Source organism: Oncorhynchus mykiss, chromosome 4, assembly GCF_057628025.1.
Source record: "Oncorhynchus mykiss isolate SJ-2025 chromosome 4, ASM5762802v1, whole genome shotgun sequence".
In the NCBI taxonomy this organism is placed as follows: domain Eukaryota; kingdom Metazoa; phylum Chordata; class Actinopteri; order Salmoniformes; family Salmonidae; genus Oncorhynchus; species Oncorhynchus mykiss.
Window position 1 is genome coordinate 20,825,037 of NC_143025.1, and position 20,945 is coordinate 20,845,981.

General features: G+C 44.4%; 1 protein-coding gene across 8 annotated transcripts in view; it reads right to left on the reverse strand.

Annotated features, from left to right (window-relative positions):
• Positions 1-20,945, reverse strand: part of LOC110522756 (semaphorin-6B) — a 135,287-nt gene that overhangs the window by 15,822 nt on the left and 98,520 nt on the right. For all 8 annotated transcript variants that reach the window (XM_036968406.2, XM_036968405.2, XM_036968408.2 and 5 more), the window contains 2 exons: positions 20,218-20,295; positions 11,792-11,850 (listed from right to left, as the gene is read on the reverse strand). In XM_036968406.2, the coding sequence (XP_036824301.1) occupies positions 11,792-11,850; positions 20,218-20,295 (137 nt within the window). The remainder of the gene's footprint in view (positions 1-11,791; positions 11,851-20,217; positions 20,296-20,945) is intronic.

Here is a 20,945-nt window from a genome sequence, read left to right on the forward strand (position 1 = left end):
CCTCCCTCTCTCCCTCTCTTCCCCCCATGGACCCTGGCTTGGAGTAGGCCGGCATAATGAAAAGCCACAATAGTTAAGATTCTCTTCATTAAAACACTGGCAGTGTATGGATTTGCTATGCCCGTGCTCACAAATTGGCAGGCCTTTCAGCGGTGGAGTTATTGATTTTCAAACCCAACGCGGTGTCAGTGACGGCGGGTATGTGGTGACTGGAAACATGCAGTTATTAACTGTGATGCTGGCTGCTGCAGTAGGGGATAGAACAGGCTGGGGATATGGAACTACTGTTCCGGAGACTGGGTTGGCTCACACATGAAACACATCCTGCCTTCAAACTACAGTACAAAGCAGCAACACTCCTGATGGACATGCACATGACATAAATGCATCTTAGTTTGAAAGCGACTGACATTATTGGTGTTATAGAATGATCTGAGGGGCTTTGACCTAGGGACCCACTGTTTCTCTGCATGTCAATGTACTTGTACGTATAATATGCATGCACATCTTTATGTATGTACTGTATACACTCAGTGAACAGCTTATTAGGTATACCACCCCATTCACGAAAATGGTTCGCTCCTACAGACAGTGGGTCACGTGGCCGTGGCTTGCTATATAAAGCAGGCAGACAGGCATTGAAGCATTCAGTTACTATTTAATTGAACGTTAGAATGGGTAAAACGGTTTGAATATCTCAGAAACGGCCGGCCTCCTGGGCTTATCACACAAGACAGTGTCTAGGGTTTACCGAGAATGGTGTGACAAACAAAAAACATCCAGTCAGCGGCAGTCCTGTGGGCGAAAACAGCTGGCAAGAATCTTGCAAGTTAACAGGTGGGCCACAAACAGGCAAATAACGTCACATTACAACAGTGGTGTGCAGAACGACATATCAAAACTCACAACTCGTCAGACCTTGTCACAGATGGGCAGCAGACGACCACAATGGGTTCCACTCCTATCAGCTAAAAACAAGAAGAAGAGGCTCCAGTGGACAAGCGATCACCAACACAGGACATTTGAGGAGTGGAAAAGCATCACCTGGTCGGACAAATCCCAGTTCCTGTTGAGTCAGGATTTGGCATAAGCTGCGTGAGTCCATCCTGCCTGGTGTCAACGGTAATAACTGGTGGCATGTCACGACTTCCACCGAAGGTGGCTCCTCTTCCTGTTCGTGCGGTGCTCGGCGGTCGTCGTCGCCGGCCTACTAGCTGCCATCGATCTATTTTTCCTTTTCGTTTGTGTCTGTCTGTTTTTGTTTACACCTGTGTCCTATTAGTTAATTTTTGGTGGGTTTATTAACCTCCGCTGCCTGCTAGTCTTTGTGTGGGATTATTTTGCTGTGTTTGCTTTGTTAGGGGTGCGTGTTTGCGCCACAGGGTTTTTTGTTTCTCACAGTCGTTGTACCGTTGGTACTGTATTAGGAGTAGAGGTTTCTCCTCCGTGTGCTTTGTGATTTTCCCTATGTATGGCGACTTCGTTGGGGTGTGTTTCCCCACCTGTTGTTGTTTTGGGACTTTATAATAAACGACTGTGCCACTGGAAATCCCTTGCTCTCCTGCTCCTAACTCCTGCACCTACCTCTTCTTAGGAGGCACCTAACATGGCAGGGTTGTAATGGTCTGACTAGTTTATTCCTGGCACATATTAAGTCCCTTGATACCAATTGAGCAACGTTTCCATGCCCCAAATAATTCAGGCTGTTCTGGAGGCAAAGGGGTGTCCGACAGGGATTTAGATGGGTATACCTAATAAACTGGACACTGAGTATATACACACATTTTTTTTAGCAAAGGGAACACTTAAACAACACAATGTAACTCCAAGTCAATCACACTTCTGTGAAATCAAACTGTCCACTTAGGAAGCAACACTGATTGACAATAAATTTCACATGCTGTTGTGCAAATGGAATAGACAACAGGTGGAAATTATAGGCAATTAGCAAGACACCCCCAATAAAGGAGTCGTTCTGCAGGTGGTGACTACAGACCACTTCTCAGTTCCTATGCTTCCTGGCTGATGTTTTGGTCACTTTTGAATGCTGGTGGTAGCATTTCACTCTAGTGGTAGCATGAGACGGAGTCTACAACCCACACAAGTGGCTCAGGTAGTGCAGCTCATCCAGGATGGCACATCAATGCGAGCTGTGGCAAGAAGGTTTGCTGTGTCTGTCAGCGTAGTGTCCAGAGCATGGAGGCGCTACCAGGAGACAGGCCAGTACATCAGGAGACGTGGAGGAGGCCATAGGAGGGCAACAACCCAGCAGCAGGACCGCTACCTCTGCCTTTGTGCAAAGAGGAGCAGGAGGAGCACTGCCAGAGCCCTGCAAAATGACCTCCATCAGGCCACAAATGTGCATGTGTCTGCTCAAACGATCAGAAACAGACTCCATGAGGGTGGTATGAGGGCCCGACGTCCACAGGTGGGGGTTGTGCTTACAGCCCAACACCGTGCAGGACGTTTGGCATTTGCCAGAGAACACCAAGATTGGCAATTTCGCCACTGGCGCCCTGTGCTCTTCACAGATGAAAGCAGGTTCACACTGAGCACGTGTGACAGACGTGACAGAGTCTGGAGACGCCGTGGAGAACGTTCTGCTGCCTGCAACATCCTCCAGCATGACCGGTTTGGCGGTGGGTCAGTCATGGTGTGGGGTGGCATTTCTTTGGGGGGCCGCACAGCCCTCCATGTGCTCGCCAGAGGTAGCCTAACTGCCATTAGGTACCGAGATGAGATCCTCAGACCCCTTGTGAGACCATATGCTGGTGCGGTTGGCCCTGGGTTCCTCCTAATGCAAGACAATGCTAGACCTCATGTGGCTGGAGTGTGTCAGCAGTTCCTGCAAGAGGAAGGCATTGATGCTATGGACTGGCCCGCCCTTTCCCCAGACCTGAATCCAATTGAGCACATCTGGGACATCATGTCTCGCTCCATCCACCAACGCCACGTTGCACCACAGACTGTCCAGGAGTTGGCGGATGCTTTAGTCCAGGTCAGATAGGAGATCCCTCAGGAGACCATCCGCCACCTCATCAGGAGCATGCCCAGGCGTTGTAGGGAGGTCATACAGGCACATGGAGGCCACACACACTACTGAGCCTCATTTTGACTTGTTTTAAGGACATTACATCAAAGTTGGATCAGCCTGTAGTGTGGTTTTCCACTTTAATTTTGAGTGTGACTCCAAATCCAGACCTCCATGGGTTGATACATTTGATTTCCATTGATCATGTTTGTGTGATTTTGTTGTCAGCACATTCAACTATGTAAAGAAAAAAGTATTTAATAAGAATATTTCATTCATTCAGATCTAGGATGTGTTATTTTAGTGTTCCCTTTATTTTTTTGAGCAGTATATAAATATGAGTGTGTGTGTGTCTATGTGAATGTGAGTGTACTGTGTGTGTGTATGTAATATATGAGAATTATGGACTGAATGCACTGCCTGCACTCATGGCTCAGTACTCTTTCTACCATTATTTCTATCTTTGTTTAAAGAAAGACTCCAGGCACTATATTCTCTCTCTCTCTCTCTCTCTCTGTATCTCTCTCTCTCTCTGTCTCTCTCTCTCTCTGTCTCTCTCTCTCTCTGTCAAAAACAACTGGTGTAGACTTTACCGTGAAATGCTTGCTGATGAACACATCCCAACAAATAGTAACACAAGAGGAATAAAATGAAATACACAAGAATGGAGCTATATACAGGGAGTACATGTACCAGATCAATGTGGAGCTATATACAGGGAGTACATGTACCAGATCAATGTGGAGCTATATACAGGGAGTACCAGTACCAGATCAATGTGGAGCTATATACAGGGAGTACCAGTACCAGATCAATGTGGAGCTATATACAGGGAGTACCAGTACCAGATCAATGTGGAGCTATATACAGGGAGTACATGTACCAGATCAATGTGGAGCTATATACAGGGAGTACCAGTACCAGATCAATGTGGAGCTATATACAGGGAGTACATGTACCAGATCAATGTGGAGCTATATACAGGGAGTACCAGATCAATGTGGAGCTATATACAAGGAGTACATGTACCAGATCAATGTGGAGCTATATACAGGCAGTACCTGTACCAGATCAATGTGGAGCTATATACAGGGAGTACCAGTACCAGATCATTGTGGAGCTATATACAGGGAGTACACAGGGAGTATACAGGGAGTACCTATTTTATTTTTCCGTTATTTTACCAGGTAAGTTGACTGAGAACACGTTCTCATTTGCAGCAACGACCTGGGGAATAGTTACAGGGGAGAGGAGGGGGATGAATGAGCCAATTGTAAACTGGGGATTATTAGGTGACCGTGATGGTTTGAGGGTCAGATTGGGAATTTAGCCAGGACACCGGGGTTAACACCCCTACTCTTACAATAAGTGCCATGGGATCTTTAATGACCTCAGAGAGTCAGGACACCCGTTTAACGTCCCATCCGAGAGACGGCACCCTACACAGGGCAGTGTCCCCAATCACTGCCCTGGGGCATTGGGATATTTTTTAGACCAGTGGAAAGAGTGCCTCCTACTGGCCCTCCAACACCACTTCCAGCAGCATCTGGTCTCCCATCCAAGGACTGACCAGGACCGACCCTGCTTAGCTTCAGAAGCAAGCCAGCAGTGGTACGCAGGGTGGTACCTGTACCAGATCAATGTGGAGCTATATACAGGGAGTACCAGTACCAGATCAATGTGGAGCTATATACAGGGACTACCAGTACCAGATCAATGTGGAGCTATATACAGGGAGTACCTGTACCAGATCAATGTGGAGCTATATACAGGGAGTACCAGTACCAGATCAATGTGGAGCTATATACAGGGAGTACCAGTCCCAGATCAATGTGGAGCTATATACAGGGAGTATCTGTACCAGATCAATGTGGAGCTATATACAGGGAGTATCTGTACCAGATCAATGTGGAGCTATATACAGGGAGTACCAGATCAATGTGGAGCTATATACGGGGAGTACCAGATCAATGTGGAGCTATATACAGGGAGTACCAGATCAATGTGGAGCTATATACAGGGAGTACCAGGTCAATGTGGAGCTATATACAGGGAGTACCTGTACCAGATCAATGTGGAGCTATATACAGGGAGTACCAGTACCAGATCAATGAGGATTGTAGTGTATGTGAATGTGTGTGTACTTTTTGTGGGAGTGTCAATGTAGTGTGTGTAAGTGAGTGTATACTGTATATGGTGTGTATATATAGTCTAGTGAGTGTGCATAGGGTCAGTGCAAGACAGAGTCAGTGAAGATAGTTTGGGTACCATTAACTAACTACTTAGCAGTCTGGCTAATTCAGAGTCTTATGGCTTGTGGGTAGAAGCTTGGGCTGTCCACACAACTCTCTGTAGAGCTTTGCGGTCAAGAGCGGTGCATTTGCCATACCAAGAAGTGATGCAACCAGTCAAGATGGTGGAACTGTAGAACTTTCTGAGGATCCGAGGGCCCATGACAAATCTTTTCAGCCTCCTGGGGGGGAAGTGGGGCTGCCGTGCCATCTCTCTCTCTCTCTCTCTCTCTCTGTCTCTCTCTGTCTCTCTATCTCTGTATCTCTCTCTCTGTCTCTCTCTCTCTTTCTCTCTCTCTCTCTCTGTATCTCTCTCTCTCTCTGTATCTCTCTCTCTCTCTGTATCTCTCTCTCTCTCTCTCTCTCTCTCTGTATCTCTCTCTCTCTCTCTCTGTCTCTCTGTCTCTCTCTCTCTCTGTCTCTCTCTCTCTCTCTCTCTCTCTCTCTCTCTCTGATCTGGGTTCCTCTCCAGTGTGGTCTCCTTCCCTCCACCATTGTTCTGTGGTCAGACATGTTGGAGCTCCATAGCCTTGCTACATCATAGACACTGTGTTTACTCATAGGGTTGATTATCAAGGCATTTATAGTTCCTCTGACTACATTACCAAGGAAGAGTCATGACTGAGTGAGCTGGCTAGAGGTTGTGTAGAACCTTATAAGGGCAGGTCTAGGTTGCCTCTACTGATCAATATGGTAAAATATTTATGAACCCCAGCATGTGTTTTCAATTCAATCCCATAACATTTCCACAAAACTGCTAATAGAATCAGGTTTTCAGCCGTCCTATTAGTAAAGGACAGATTGAAGTTTTAGCTAATTCCATCATAAATGCATCTACACAGTAGTCCACTGTGCTGCTACAATGACCTTGTGCTAAATGATAGAGCAGAGTTGTTTAAATAATGGTGTGTGTTCAATTCATATCTATCACATGAAGTTGACTGCATCCCATGCTCAATTTGATGAAAGGGAAACTGTCGGTCGTTGGACTGGTTCCTTTGTGTTATATTTTTTAACACTTTCTATTCACATGTTCCACACTGAGTGGGCTTATATTAGTGGGCCTATTCACATGTTCCACACTGAGTGGGCTTATATTAGTGGGCCTATTCACATGTTCCACACTGAGTGGGCTTATATTAGTGGGCCTATTCACATGTTCCACACTGAGTGGGCTTATATTAGTGGGCCTATTCACATGTTCCACACTGAGTGGGCTTATATTAGTGGGCCTATTCACATGTTCCACACTGAGTGGGCTTATATTAGTGGGCCTATTCACATGTTCCACACTGAGTGGGCTTATATTAGTGGGCCTATATTTTGAGACCTTTCTTTTCTCATCATGCCGGCCTTTAGGAGCAACTTAACAAGGTTGAGGCTGTTAGCACTTTCAGCTGCATACAATCCAAATAAAACATCTGGGCTGTGGACTGTGGAAGACGTGCTGAAATAAATAGTTTTCCAGAAAAATGCGTCTCGGAGGATTGTCGCTTTATACTCCCTTTCCCACAACTACACCCCATGGCCTACGGTTATGGTTGGTGTTGGGCAGTAATTGATATCCTCAGTTTAGGTGCGAAGGAAAAGCACACCATGGAAACTAATAACAAATATTCAAAAGGTATGTCACAGGCAATAAATTCAAAATCCGGGCCGTGTTATTAGTTTAACGATCCACCGAGGGTTACAATCGCTCATTCTCCAATCAGGTACCTCACAATTTCAACTTCATCTTTCCCACATGCTGTAGACATAAATCTAGTGTGCCATGGCTGTACACACCACAATACACAGTATGACCGCCAGCTGAAAACACAGAACTATTTGTTTCGGTGTTAACACCTCAGTGTTGTAGCATTGGATTTGTTCCCATCACACACTGTTTAAGGTTTAGTAGTGGGATGATTAAATCATCCAGCATTGGTTGGGACTCCAGCCCATCTGGTTGGCTGATTGAATCAGCTCCTCCGCCCTGCTCCTCTGATTTACGACACACGCTTAATGAAATGCCTTCAGCACCATACATCCGCTCCGCCACAGGCCCACGGCTTTAGAAAATCCTCCTGTACAACAATGAGACCAATCCTCAGTGAGATGAGGCATCAGATAGACAGCTTTTGTGGTGAATTGAACAAAATCCCCTTTAAGGTGATCGATACACTGGGTGTGGAGACTAGTGAGGGGAGGCCGAATGTTACCTGGGAACAGCACGCTGGATTATAGTCTCAGTGAGAGATAATGCCACGAGTTTCAGAGACAATGTCACTATGTGAGGGTTAGGAATGAGGCATTATGGGGCTCTGGGACTTAACTAACTGCTGAACACTTTTTCCTCAGCCATGCAGCATGAGGCCTTAGAACGCATTAGACTGAGGCAGTCAATCATCCTTTGCCAGATCACCACTTTACAGTTCGGCATGAATTTGTGTCTATGGGGTTTATTTCCTGTTGACACGCAGAGGCCTGATGGCGGTGTGTTAGCCAGCTATCGGCCCGGCTCGGTCGGCACCTCACGGCAGCTGTTTGTCCTTTCATGCTCTCTCTGATACCCATCAGTTTTCACCTCGTTGCCTACTCTCTCTCTCTCCTACCACTCTCTTCTCCCCATACTCCTCACAAGAGAGACCCACATGATATTCAGGTTTGATGCTGCACATTGAAACTCCCTCACATTTCACAAACCTGCACCTCTTGTCAGACAGCAGGTAGGATAGGCCTAGCTCAAGCGTCTCAGATCTTTGCTTTGTGGCTGAGACGTATGTGAGAGGAAGTAGGCTGGCGTCTGGGGCGTGTGGTTTGCCCTCCTCCTTCTCATTGTGCGAGGAGCGGAGCTTTGATGGTCGGGCACGGATGACTTCGGTGTAGTAAAGGTCACCAAGATCTCAGACAGAGCAGCTCTCCTAGAGTGATTGCTGCAGTGTCTCTGCTGGGTTCAGCCTCAGGGAATGCATTTGTCATCTAGAGGTTTCAAAACTCTACTTACTGCTCCCACAATGTAAATATAAAGCACTAATCTTTACCGGCTCCTTTCAGGCCTCTAACCGACACAAATTAGAATGTGGTAAATGTGCTACCAAATGCTCCCTCCCGCTTCCTCTCCCCCGGAGTCCTTGCAGTTGTCACCCACTAACATGACGCAACCGCGTCAGATCTTTCCTGCTCTAGCTTCAATGCTGTGCTGTGGACCTCAATTAATTTGTGATTGCAACACGCTGTTCTCCAGGGCAAAACACCGCCTTACATTGAGAAATATTTTCACAGCACCATAATTGCTTCCATCTGTAATGGCTTCGCTCGCTGGTGAGGGTCTGTCATTATGCCTGAGTGCTTTCAAGGCGGCGTGGAAGGAGTGAATGGTGAGCGAGCAGCGAAGGAGCGTAAGAGTTGACTATCGCGTTTTGTCTTGGTTCACACAGACGGAAACCTACTCGGCTTCCCTGGGACGTCTTTCTGGGAAAAGGTAGATTTGAAATGCGTTGACTTGGAACAAGTGATGGTGCCAGCGACTCTCTCCTGCAGTGACAGCATCCTCTCCCATTTGACGCCTGGTTTAATACAGTTGACATTAGCTGATGAGCTTTTTGTGCGAACAGAAATTCCTGTTGATTCCCACAGCGTTTGCTAGAGAAGCCAGTGGGTGCATTGGAACCGTATCACTGGTACCAAGCTGTCTGGAGCTTTTGGGTGAAGAAACACCACTATAGGGTTCTAGCCTTTTCCTATGTACATAGTTTTACATTTTGTGAGAGTTAAAGGTCCCTTTCAACAAATGAAATAGTATACGGTTGATGTCTAGCCTGACACTTAGCTGAGCTTACCCTGTTGTAACTGATACTCCTGCAAGTTAGGTCATGACCTGGAAAACCTGCACTCTGCAGTCGCGTGGTGCAATAACTGCTCATAAGTGGAGCTGACACGTCAGACAATCAGTTGACGCCCGGACTCAAACCCCGCTCATTATTGTGTTTATACTGCTGGTGATTATTACCTGACAAGTTTAGAGGAGTTTTCAGAGCTGACTGGGTTCAACTCAAACATGATTAAAAGTCTAAGTCCAGCATTAGGCTTGGGCTGCTCTGGGGACAGAGTGATTGAGTTGTAGGCTGTGGGCTGACGCGAGCTAGGATAGGCCCAGACCCTCAGCATGCAGAGCCACGCGCATGCAAACACAAACTCACACAGGCTCTCCCTCTCCCTCTCCCTCTCTCGCTCACACACACACACACACACACACACACACACACACACACACACACACACACACACACACACACACACACACACACACACACACACACACACACACACACACACACACACACACACACACACACAAACACAGCTCTGATTGGACTCATTTGACTAAGCAGCCCTTCACCACAGGTCAGCTCAATTAAAAGCTGTGATGTCTCCATCTGCTTTGATCAGGACTGATTTAGAGAAGTCAGGCATCCAAACGTCTGACATTTCAGGGGGGAAATCGCAAGTTCCTGTCCTGAACTGATCTCTGTGTTGTTGAGTAGAAGAAGAGAGACAGTGACTGCCTCTTTCCTAACCTGGGCTGAGGTAGACCACCATGGGATATACTGTTCCTGCACTGAATCATGCTCTAACTTTGATACTGTAGAAGGATGGATGGAGAGGGAGAGCAAAAGCGAGGTGTGAGAGCAGGAGTAGGCAGCCTCCTTGTGCCAACTGACAGAGTAACTGCCTCGTCACGCTATCGCTAACGGGAGCAGTGCCAACATGGTGATTCCAGACACGGCGGTGGCCTTCTCACTCAATTTGTCACGCCCCTGTCCAGGACCCCGGGCTCAGCCATGTCTCCTCCCTCAACCCCTCCTTCAGCCCCTCAGCCATCACGGCTGCAGACTGCTTTATAGATTCACTCCTGATATTTATTAGACTCAGATCGAGCCAAAGAGGAGATGAAAATCGATTCCCCCTCCTCTCATTCCAGGGCTACTTTTCTCTGGCTAAGGAGAAGGACAGGCAGTAAGATGGGCTGTTAGCAGGGCTGTCCATCCATCTTCCTCTGTGGGGTGCCGAAAAGGGGGGGGTCTGGCTGGAGTTTGGCTGTGGCTTCAGCTCGGTGGGCCCTAGCCCGGCGCTGTGTGTGTGCAGTGGGGGCACCACTGAGGAGCGGCAGTGCCTGGGTACGCTCCTTCACTCAGGGAGAGAGAGAAGGAGGGAGATGGTGATGAATGCTGCATTAACCCATAGATAGATGGATGGAGTACGGCAGGCTCTTTTCTATCTGCCTGCTACAGACTCAGACAGATGTCAGGTAGAGAGATATGGACTGATATGCTTCTGTCTAATCTACCTCAGAGCTTTGGAGACTCACACCTGCCTTCTCTCTCTCTCTCTCTCTCTCTGTGTGTGTGTGTGTGTGTGTGTGTGTGTGTGTATGTGTGTGTGTGTGTGTGTGTGTGTGTGTGTGTGTGTGTTGTGATGTGAGAATGAAGATGATCCTTCACAGGTTACAAACAGTAACACTATGAATGATGAAATGTCATAACTGGTCTCTTTTCTACAGCTTTTTGTCTTCCACAGACTGTCTTGTCTATTGATAGATACAAAGATACAGAGATCTGTGTAGACCATGTGAGCAATGTACACTGGGGGAACTATGTGCTGTAAAAACGGATTTAGCATCAATAGGAGAAGGAAATTGAAGCACAAGTTCATCACTATCTAAGACACAGTGCCTAATGATTCTGGCAGCTGATAGACTGATTCTGGCGCACCCTTTTGGCAAGCGTACGCAGGGCTACGGTGCACCATTCATCTTGAGACAACCAACAGCACCTCTGTCAGCAGAAGTCAGGGCCACCACACGTTTGTCATGTCAGTATCAGAACCGCAAGCGTACAGGAAGAGTGACAAGCCACCGGCCCAGCACCCATAGACAGAAAAAGAGCAGGACCCAGAGGGGTCCAGGGGTGGGAAAGCAGCTTCAAACAGCCCCTCTGATGCAGGATTAGAGGCACGTGTGTGACCGTTATGTACTATTTATCTGAGTGGCTCTCGAGGTGCATGGCAGAGGAACTCTGAGAACTTGAAGAGGTGGAGCAGTAATAGCACACATGTCTCATCAGAATTAGCGGTGGGATCAGAAGAGCCACGGGAATCGAGGAGATTTCTCTCCGAGCAATCTCTTTGCTGTGCCACCTTCATTTTCACAACAGAACACAACTCGGAAAACATCAAGGCCAGGATTCTCAGAGATGGATAATAATTAGCCAGAAGTGGAAAAAAATAAGCAAAGCTGGGGAAGAGAAAAAAAGGAAAGATTCTAAACAGACATGGGGATTTCAACATGGCAGTGATGATATGGAGCTAGGCAGCAGTATGATGTTCTACCCTAGAGAAGGCAATTACGTAAGGAACACAGAATCAACACTAATACTTCTCAACACAGGTTGAGAGGATGGCAATAAAGAGAAAGAAAAACATATCTTACCGTCACAGTCGCCCAAGTGGGACACGTTGCCGCGTTCTACGTCTTGCTCGAACGGCAGTCTGGAAGAGCGGAAAGACGCAGTCATTTATCAACGGACACAAACAATACATCGTGTAACTGCTTTGGTCTGACAGAACTTTCTGCTTTTCTCTGGTAAACAAAACACTATGAAATGTACCAGAAAGGACAGGAAGAGTTTTTAGTGTGAAGTTGATAGAACTCATACTGTACAGTATACCCCCACCTCTGAAAGCACGTCTGGATATGCTCTTTCCCCTCGTACTTTAAAAACAATTAGAATTTCTACTTTGGTAATATGAGCCCTTGGAAAACTAAAGGGAGCTCTGACATTATATGATGAAGAGACAAAATAAAAAGGAAATGAAACCAGTGAGTTCCAGCGACAGTGAGACCAGACCAGGTCCATTATAGTCCCCTGGAGAGAGCAGGCCACTCTTAGTCATGGCCCATATCCAGAGAAACATCAGCTAGTTATTCTAATCTAGTGAATGTATACCATAAAGGCCCTCTAACGAGGAGAAACGGCTGCAGTTTGACTTCAAAATGGCCCCCGTCCAATTATGTCATTTAAACATGGAAAGTGCCCAGGGCAAGAGGGCAGGCTGCACAGCAACAGTCACAGACAGCTCACTGGGATGTGTCTCCTGCTGTACGATCTGCAATTAGTTCAAAAGGCCCAGACAACAAGCAGGCCAACTGAGTGTTTTACTGCCTGAGAGTGACTCTGAAAAGTGAGTTTACACTGAAGGGGTTACAGTAATTGTGAATATATTGCTCACCCTGATAGGGTATATTGTGTTGGCTAAATGCAGGCTGCAGGCTGTAATCTTTAGAGTAGATAGGTAGGATGGCAATGTTTTGTAACAATACCTGAGAAAGCTGAGAAAATGCTAATTAGTTTAAGGACAAATTGTCTACAGGAGGCAAGATTACTGGTAAAGTTATAACTGAGTAATATGAACGTAAAGTCTGATAAAGATGCACAAAACACCTAAAGTAATAAAACAATATCAACACAAACTAATCAGTAAGGAACTTAATTATATTCCTTTCAATATAGTCCACGTTACAGTCTTATATTATAGTCCATGTTGCAGTCCATGTTATAGTCCACGTTACAGTCTTATATTATATTATAGTCCATGTTACAGTATTATATTATATTATAGTCCATGTTACAGTATTATATTATATTATAGTCCATGTTACAGTCCATGTTATAGTCCACGTTACAGTCTTATATTATAGTCCATGTTGCAGTCCATGTTATAGTCCATGTTACAGTCTTATATTATATTATAGTCCATGTTACAGTATTATATTATATTATAGTCCATGTTACAGTATTATATTATAGTCCATGTTACAGTATTATATTATATTATAGTCCATGTTATAGTCCATGTTACAGTATTATATTATATTATAGTATAGTCCATGTTACTGTCCATGTTACAGTATTATATTATATTATAGTTCATGTTACAGTCCATGTTATAGTCCCTGTTACAGTCCATGTTATAGTCCATGTTACAGTCCATATTACAGTCTTATATTATAGTATAGTCCATGTTACTGTCCATGTTACAGTATTATATTATATTATAGTTCATGTTACAGTCCATGTTACAGTCCATGTTGCAGTCCATATTACAGTCTTATATTATATTATAGTATAGTCCATGTTACTGTCCATGTTACAGTATTATATTATATTATAGTATAGTCCATGTTACAGTATTATATTATATTATAGTTCATGTTACAGTCCATGTTACAGTCCATGTTGCAGTCCATGTTACAGTCCATATTACAGTCCATGTTATAGTCCATGTTATAGTCCATGTTACAGTATTATATTATATTATAGTATAGTCCATATTACAGTCCATATTATAGTCCATGTTATAGTCCATGTTACAGTATTATATTATATTATAGTATAGTCCATGTTACTGTCCATGTTACAGTATTATATTATATTATAGTTCATGTTACAGTCCATGTTATAGTCCATGTTACAGTATTATATTATATTATAGTATAGTCCATGTTACTGTCCATGTTACAGTATTATATTATATTATAGTATAGTCCATGTTACTGTCCATGTTACAGTATTATATTATATTATAGTTCATGTTACAGTCCATGTTATAGTCCATATTACAGTCTTATATTATATTATAGTATAGTCCATGTTACTGTCCATGTTACAGTATTATATTATATTATAGTTCATGTTACAGTCCATGTTATAGTCCATGTTACAGTATTATATTATATTATAGTATAGTCCATGTTACTGTCCATGTTACAGTCTTATATTATATTATAGTATAGTCCATGTTACTGTCCATGTTACAGTCTTATATTATATTATAGTATAGTCCATGTTACTGTCCATGTTACAGTATTATATTATATTATAGTTCATGTTACAGTCCATGTTACAGTCCATATTACAGTCTTATATTATAGTATAGTCCATGTTACTGTCCATGTTACAGTATTATATTATATTATAGTTCATGTTACAGTCCATGTCATAGTCCATGTTACAGTCTTATATTATATTATAGTATAGTCCATGTTACTGTCCATGTTACAGTATTATATTATATTATAGTTCATGTTACAGTCCATGTTACAGTCCATGTTACAGTCCATGTTACAGTCCATGTTACAGTCCATGTCATAGTCCATGTTACAGTCTTATATTATAGTATAGTCCATGTTACAGTCTTATATTATAGTATAGTTCATGTTACTGTCCATGTTACAGTATTATATTATATTATAGTTCATGTTACAGTCCATGTTACAGTATTATATTATATTATAGTCCATGTTATAGTCCATGTTACAGTCTTATATTATATTATAGTATAGTCCATGTTACAGTCTTATATTATATTATAGTATAGTCCATGTTACTGTCCATGTTACAGTATTATATTATATTATAGTTCATGTTACAGTCCATGTTATAGTCCATGTTACAGTCTTATATTATATTATAGTATAGTCCATGTTACAGTATTATATTATATTATAGTATAGTCCATGTTACTGTCCATGTTACAGTATTATATTATATTATAGTTCATGTTACAGTCCATGTTATAGTCCATGTTACAGTCCATATTACAGTCTTATATTATAGTATAGTTCATGTTACTGTCCATGTTACAGTATTATATTATATTATAGTTCATGTTACAGTCCATGTTACAGTATTATATTATATTATAGTCCATGTTATAGTCCATGTTACAGTCTTATATTATATTATAGTATAGTCCATGTTACAGTCTTATATTATATTATAGTATAGTCCATGTTACTGTCCATGTTACAGTATTATATTATATTATAGTTCATGTTACAGTCCATGTTATAGTCCATGTTACAGTCTTATATTATATTATAGTATAGTCCATGTTACAGTATTATATTATATTATAGTATAGTCCATGTTACTGTCCATGTTACAGTATTATATTATATTATAGTTCATGTTACAGTCCATGTTATAGTCCATGTTACAGTCCATATTACAGTCTTATATTATATTATAGTATAGTCCATGTTACTGTCTTATATTATATTATAGTATAGTTCATGTTACAGTCCATGTTATAGTCCATGTTATAGTCCATGTTACAGTATTATATTATATTATAGTATAGTCCATGTTATAGTCCATGTTACAGTCTTATATTATATTATAGTATAGTCCATGTTACTGTCTTATATTATATTATAGTATAGTTCATGTTACAGTCCATGTTATAGTCCATGTTATAGTCCATATTACAGTCTTATATTATATTATAGTATAGTCCATGTTATAGTCCATGTTACAGTCTTATATTATATTATAGTATAGTCCATGTTACTGTCCATGTTACAGTATTATATTATATTATAGTTCATGTTACAGTCCATGTTACTGTCCATGTTACAGTCCATATTACAGTCTTATATTATATTATAGTATAGTCCATGTTACTGTCTTATATTATATTATAGTATAGTTCATGTTACAGTCCATGTTACTGTCCATGTTACAGTCCATATTACAGTCTTATATTATATTATAGTATAGTCCATGTTACTGTCTTATATTATATTATATTATAGTTCATGTTACAGTCCATGTTATAGTCCATGTTATAGTCCATGTTACAGTATTATATTATAGTATAGTCCATGTTACAGTCTTATATTATATTATAGTATAGTTCATGTTACTGTCCATGTTACAGTATTATATTATATTATAGTTCATGTTACAGTCCATGTCATAGTCCATGTTACAGTCCATGTTACAGTCTTATATTATATTATAGTATAGTCCATGTTACTGTCCATGTTACAGTATTATATTATATTATAGTATAGTCCATGTTACAGTATTATATTATATTATAGTATAGTCCATGTTACAGTATTATATTATATTATAGTATAGTCCATGTTACTGTCCATGTTACAGTATTATATTATATTATAGTTCATGTTACAGTCCATGTTATAGTCCATGTTACAGTATTATATTATATTATAGTATAGTCCATGTTACTGTCCATGTTACAGTATTATATTATATTATAGTTCATGTTACAGTCCATGTTATAGTCCATATTACAGTCTTATATTATATTATAGTATAGTCCATGTTACTGTCCATGTTACAGTATTATATTATATTATAGTTCATGTTACAGTCCATGTTATAGTCCCTGTTACAGTATTATATTATATTATAGTTCATGTTACAGTATTATATTATATTATAGTATAGTCCATGTTATAGTCCATGTTACAGTATTATATTATATTATAGTATAGTCCATGTTATAGTCCATATTACAGTCTTATATTATATTATAGTATAGTCCATGTTACTGTCCATGTTACAGTATTATATTATATTATAGTTCATGTTACAGTCCATGTTATAGTCCATGTTACAGTCCATATTACAGTCTTATATTATAGTATAGTCCATGTTACTGTCCATGTTACAGTATTATATTATATTATTGTTCATGTTACAGTACATGTTATAGTCCATGTTATAGTCCATGTTACAGTCCATATTACAGTCCATGTTATAGTCCATGTTATAGTCCATGTTATAGTCCATGTTACAGTCCATGTTATAGTCCATGTTATAGTCCATGTTACAGTCTTATATTATATTATAGTATAGTCCATGTTACAGTCTTATATTATATTATAGTATAGTCCATGTTACAGTATTATATTATATTATAGTCCATGTTACAGTCCATGTTATAGTCCATGTTACAGTCTTATATTATATTATAGTATAGTCCATGTTACTGTCCATGTTACAGTATTATATTATAGTTCATGTTATAGTCCCTGTTACAGTCCATGTTATAGTCCATATTACAGTCTTATATTGCAAACTACTGAGAGTTTCTTCATTGCCCAGCATTGTTTTGACTTTTCCAAATGGAATTCATCCTCAAACTAGAACTGGCGCATCACTCGATACAGGATCGATGGGCAAGTTGACCGCCCTTGCTAAATCAAATCAGAAACAACACAGGAGCCTTAACTGTATAACGGTGAGGCCGTAAGGTGCTCTTTAAGGCTCTGTTGTCTGATACTGCTGGCACTGTACCTGTTCGCACACATAAATCAATAAGCAGCCTCTCTAAAGAGAGATTTTATTTCACTGGGCTGGGTGGACGTGAGGGGAAGTGGTGGGGGAGTGGTGGGGGAGAGGGCGGGGGCGGTGGGGGAGAGGGCGGGGGCGGTGGGGGAACGGGGGGAACGGTGGGGGAGGGATGGGGGGTGGAGCGGTGGGGATGGAGCGGGGATGGAGCGGGGGGAAGCGGGGATGGAGCGGGGGGAAGTGGGGATGGAGCGGGGATGGAGCGATGGGAAGTGGGGATGGAGCGGGGATGGAGCGGGGGGAAGTGGGGAGGGAGCGGGGATGGAGCGGGGGGAAGTGGGGAGGGAGCGGGAGGAAGTGGGGATGGAGCGGGGATGGAGCGGGGGGGAGCGGGGGGAAGCGGGGATGGAGCGGGGGGAAGCGGGGAGGGAGCGGGGATGGAGCGGGGGGAAGTGGGGATGGAGCGGGTGGAAGTGGGGATGGAGCGGGGGGAAGCGAGGATGGAGCGGGAGGAAGTGGGGAGGGAGCGGGTGGAAGTGGGGATGGAGCGGGTGGAAGTGGGGATGGAGCGGGGGGAAGTGGGGAGGGAACGGGGATGGAGCGGGGGGAAGTGGGGATGGAGCAGGGATGGAGCGGGGGGAAGTGGGGATGAAGCGGGGGGAAGCGGGGAGGGAGCGGGGATGGAGCGGGGGGAAGTGGGGATGGAGCGGGTGGAAGTGGGGATGGAGCGGGTGGAAGTGGGGATGGAGCGGGTGGAAGTGGGGATGGAGCGGGGGGAAGCGGGGAGGGAGCGGGGATGTAGCGGGGGGAAGGGGGGGATTGGGAGGGAGCAGTGGGGGAGCGGGAGGGATTGGGAGGGAGCGGTGGGGGAGCGGGAGGGATTGGGAGGGAGCGGTGGGGGAGCAGTGAGGGAGCGGTGGGGAAGAGGGTATGGAGCGGGGGGAAGTGGGGAGGGAGCGGGGATGGAGCGGGGGGAAGTGGGGAAGGAGCGGGGATGGAGCGGGGGGAAGTGGGGATGGAGCGGGTGGAAGTGGGGATGGAGCGGGAGGAAGTGGGGAGGGAGCGGGTGGAAGTGGGGATGGAGCGGGGGGAAGTGGGGAGGGAGCGGGGATGGAGCGGGGGGAAGTGGGGATGGATCGGGTGGAAGTGGGGATGGAGCGGGTGGAAGTGGGGATGGAGCGGGTGGAAGTGGGGATGGAGCGGGGGGAAGCGGGGAGGGAGCGGGGATGGAGCGGGGGGAAGCGGGGAGGGAGCGGGGATGGAGCGGGGGGAAGGGGGGGATTGGGAGGGAGCGGTCGGGGAGTGGGGAGGGAGCGGTGGGGGAGAGGGGCGGGAGCGGGGGGGATTGGGAGGGAGCAGTGGGGGAGCGGGAGGGATTGGGAGGGAGCGGTGGGGGAGCGGGAGGGATTGGGAGGGAGCGGTGGGGGAGCGGGGAGAGAGCATTGAGGGAGCGGTGGGGAAGAGGGGATGGAGCGGTGGGGGAGCGGGGAGGGTTTACAGACCAGAACAAGAGGTGAGCTGCCAAGACAGGCAGGAATCTTCCTATGGCAGGAGAACAAGACCAACACAACCCTGACAAAGACGCACACCCAGCTCTGGATATTAAGCTGTATTGAAAATGCAGCATTGTTGTGAACACACAACGGCAATAGCAGAAATCATAGATGAATGAATGAATGAACACAGCTCGCTCTGACAGGATAGTAAAACTAAATGAGGGCATGTTTGTGCAGTGACAGCTTGTGCTGCAGGCTTATAAACTGTAGGCTCTGTCAGAACCTAAGCCTAACTCATTAAGTACCAATAATGATTGTTACAGCAACCCAGGTGGTCCAGCAGGTACAGATGAAACAGAGAACAGGTACAGACCAGACACCAAACAGACACCAAACAGAGACCAGACAGAGGGCAGTTACAGACCAGACAGAGAGCAGACAGACACCAAACAGAGACCAGACAGAGGGCAGGTACAGACCAGACAGAGAGCAGACAGACACCAAACAGACACCAAATAGACACCAGACAGAGACCAGACAGAGGGCAGGTACAGACCAGACAGAGAGCAGGTACAGACCAGACAGACAGCAAACAAAGACCAGACAGAGACCAAAAAGAGACCAGACAGAGACCAAACAGAGACTAAACAGAGACCAGACAGAGATCAGACAGAGACCAGACAGAGTCCAAACAGAGACCAGACAGAGACCAGACAGAGGCCAAACAGACACCAGACAGAGACTAAAAAGAGACCAAACAGAGACCAGACAGAGCCCAGACAGAGACCAAACAGAGACCAGACAGAGACCAAACAGAGACCAGACAGAGAGCAGACAGAGACCAGACAGAGACCAAACAAAGACCAGACAGAGACCAAACAGAGACCAGACAGAGACCAAACAAAGACCAGACAGAGACCAAACAGAGACCAAACAGAGACCAGACAGAGGCCAAACAGAGACCAGACAGAAATCAGACAGAGACCAAACAAAGACCAGACAGAGACCAGACAGAGACCAGACAGAGACCAAATAGAGACCAGACAGAGACCAGACAGACACCAGACGGAGACCAATTGGAGATCAGACGGAGACCAGACAGAGACCAAACAGACACCAGACAGAGTCCTGAAAGAAACAAAACAGAGTACAAAGGTACCAGCGAGACCCGGGGCAGGTCCATAGCAGACAGGGAACAGACAGAGAGACAGACAGAGCCAAGAGCAGTGCCCTTGTCACCCCCAGCACCTCACCTAGTCCCGGGCCTGAGGAAAGAGCAGGTGCTTCCCCTGGTCCAGCCACAGTAGGGGTCCCTGGAGGCGATGCAGTTCCTGGAGATAAACAGAGTAAACACGGTCTTTAGTGAGGGATCCATTCCAAATGTGCACGGGATTACACACATGTATGAGTCCCCGGGTTCAGTGAACACATTACAGACATGTATGAGTCCCCAGGTTCAGTGAACACATTACAGACATGTATGAGTCCCCAGGTTCAGTGAACACATTACAGACATGTATGAGTCCCCAGGTTCAGTGAACACATTACACACATGTATGAGTCCCCAGGTTCAGTGAACACATTACAGACATGTATGAGTCCCCAGGTTCAGTGAACACATTACAGACATGTATGAGATGTATGAGTCCCCAGGTTCAGTGAACACATTACAGACATGTATGAGTCCCCAGGTTCAGTGAACACATTACAGACATGTACGAGTCCCCAGGTTCAGTGAACACATTACAGACATGTATGAGATGTATGAGTCCCCAGGTTCAGTGAACACATTACAGACATGTATGAGTCCCCAGGTTCAGTGAACACATTACAGACATGTATGAGATGTATGAGTCCCCAGGTTCAGTGAACACATTACAGACATGTATGAGATGTATGAGTCCCCAGGTTCAGTGAACACATTACAGACATGTATGAGTCCCCAGGTTCAGTGAACACATTACAGACATGTATGAGATGT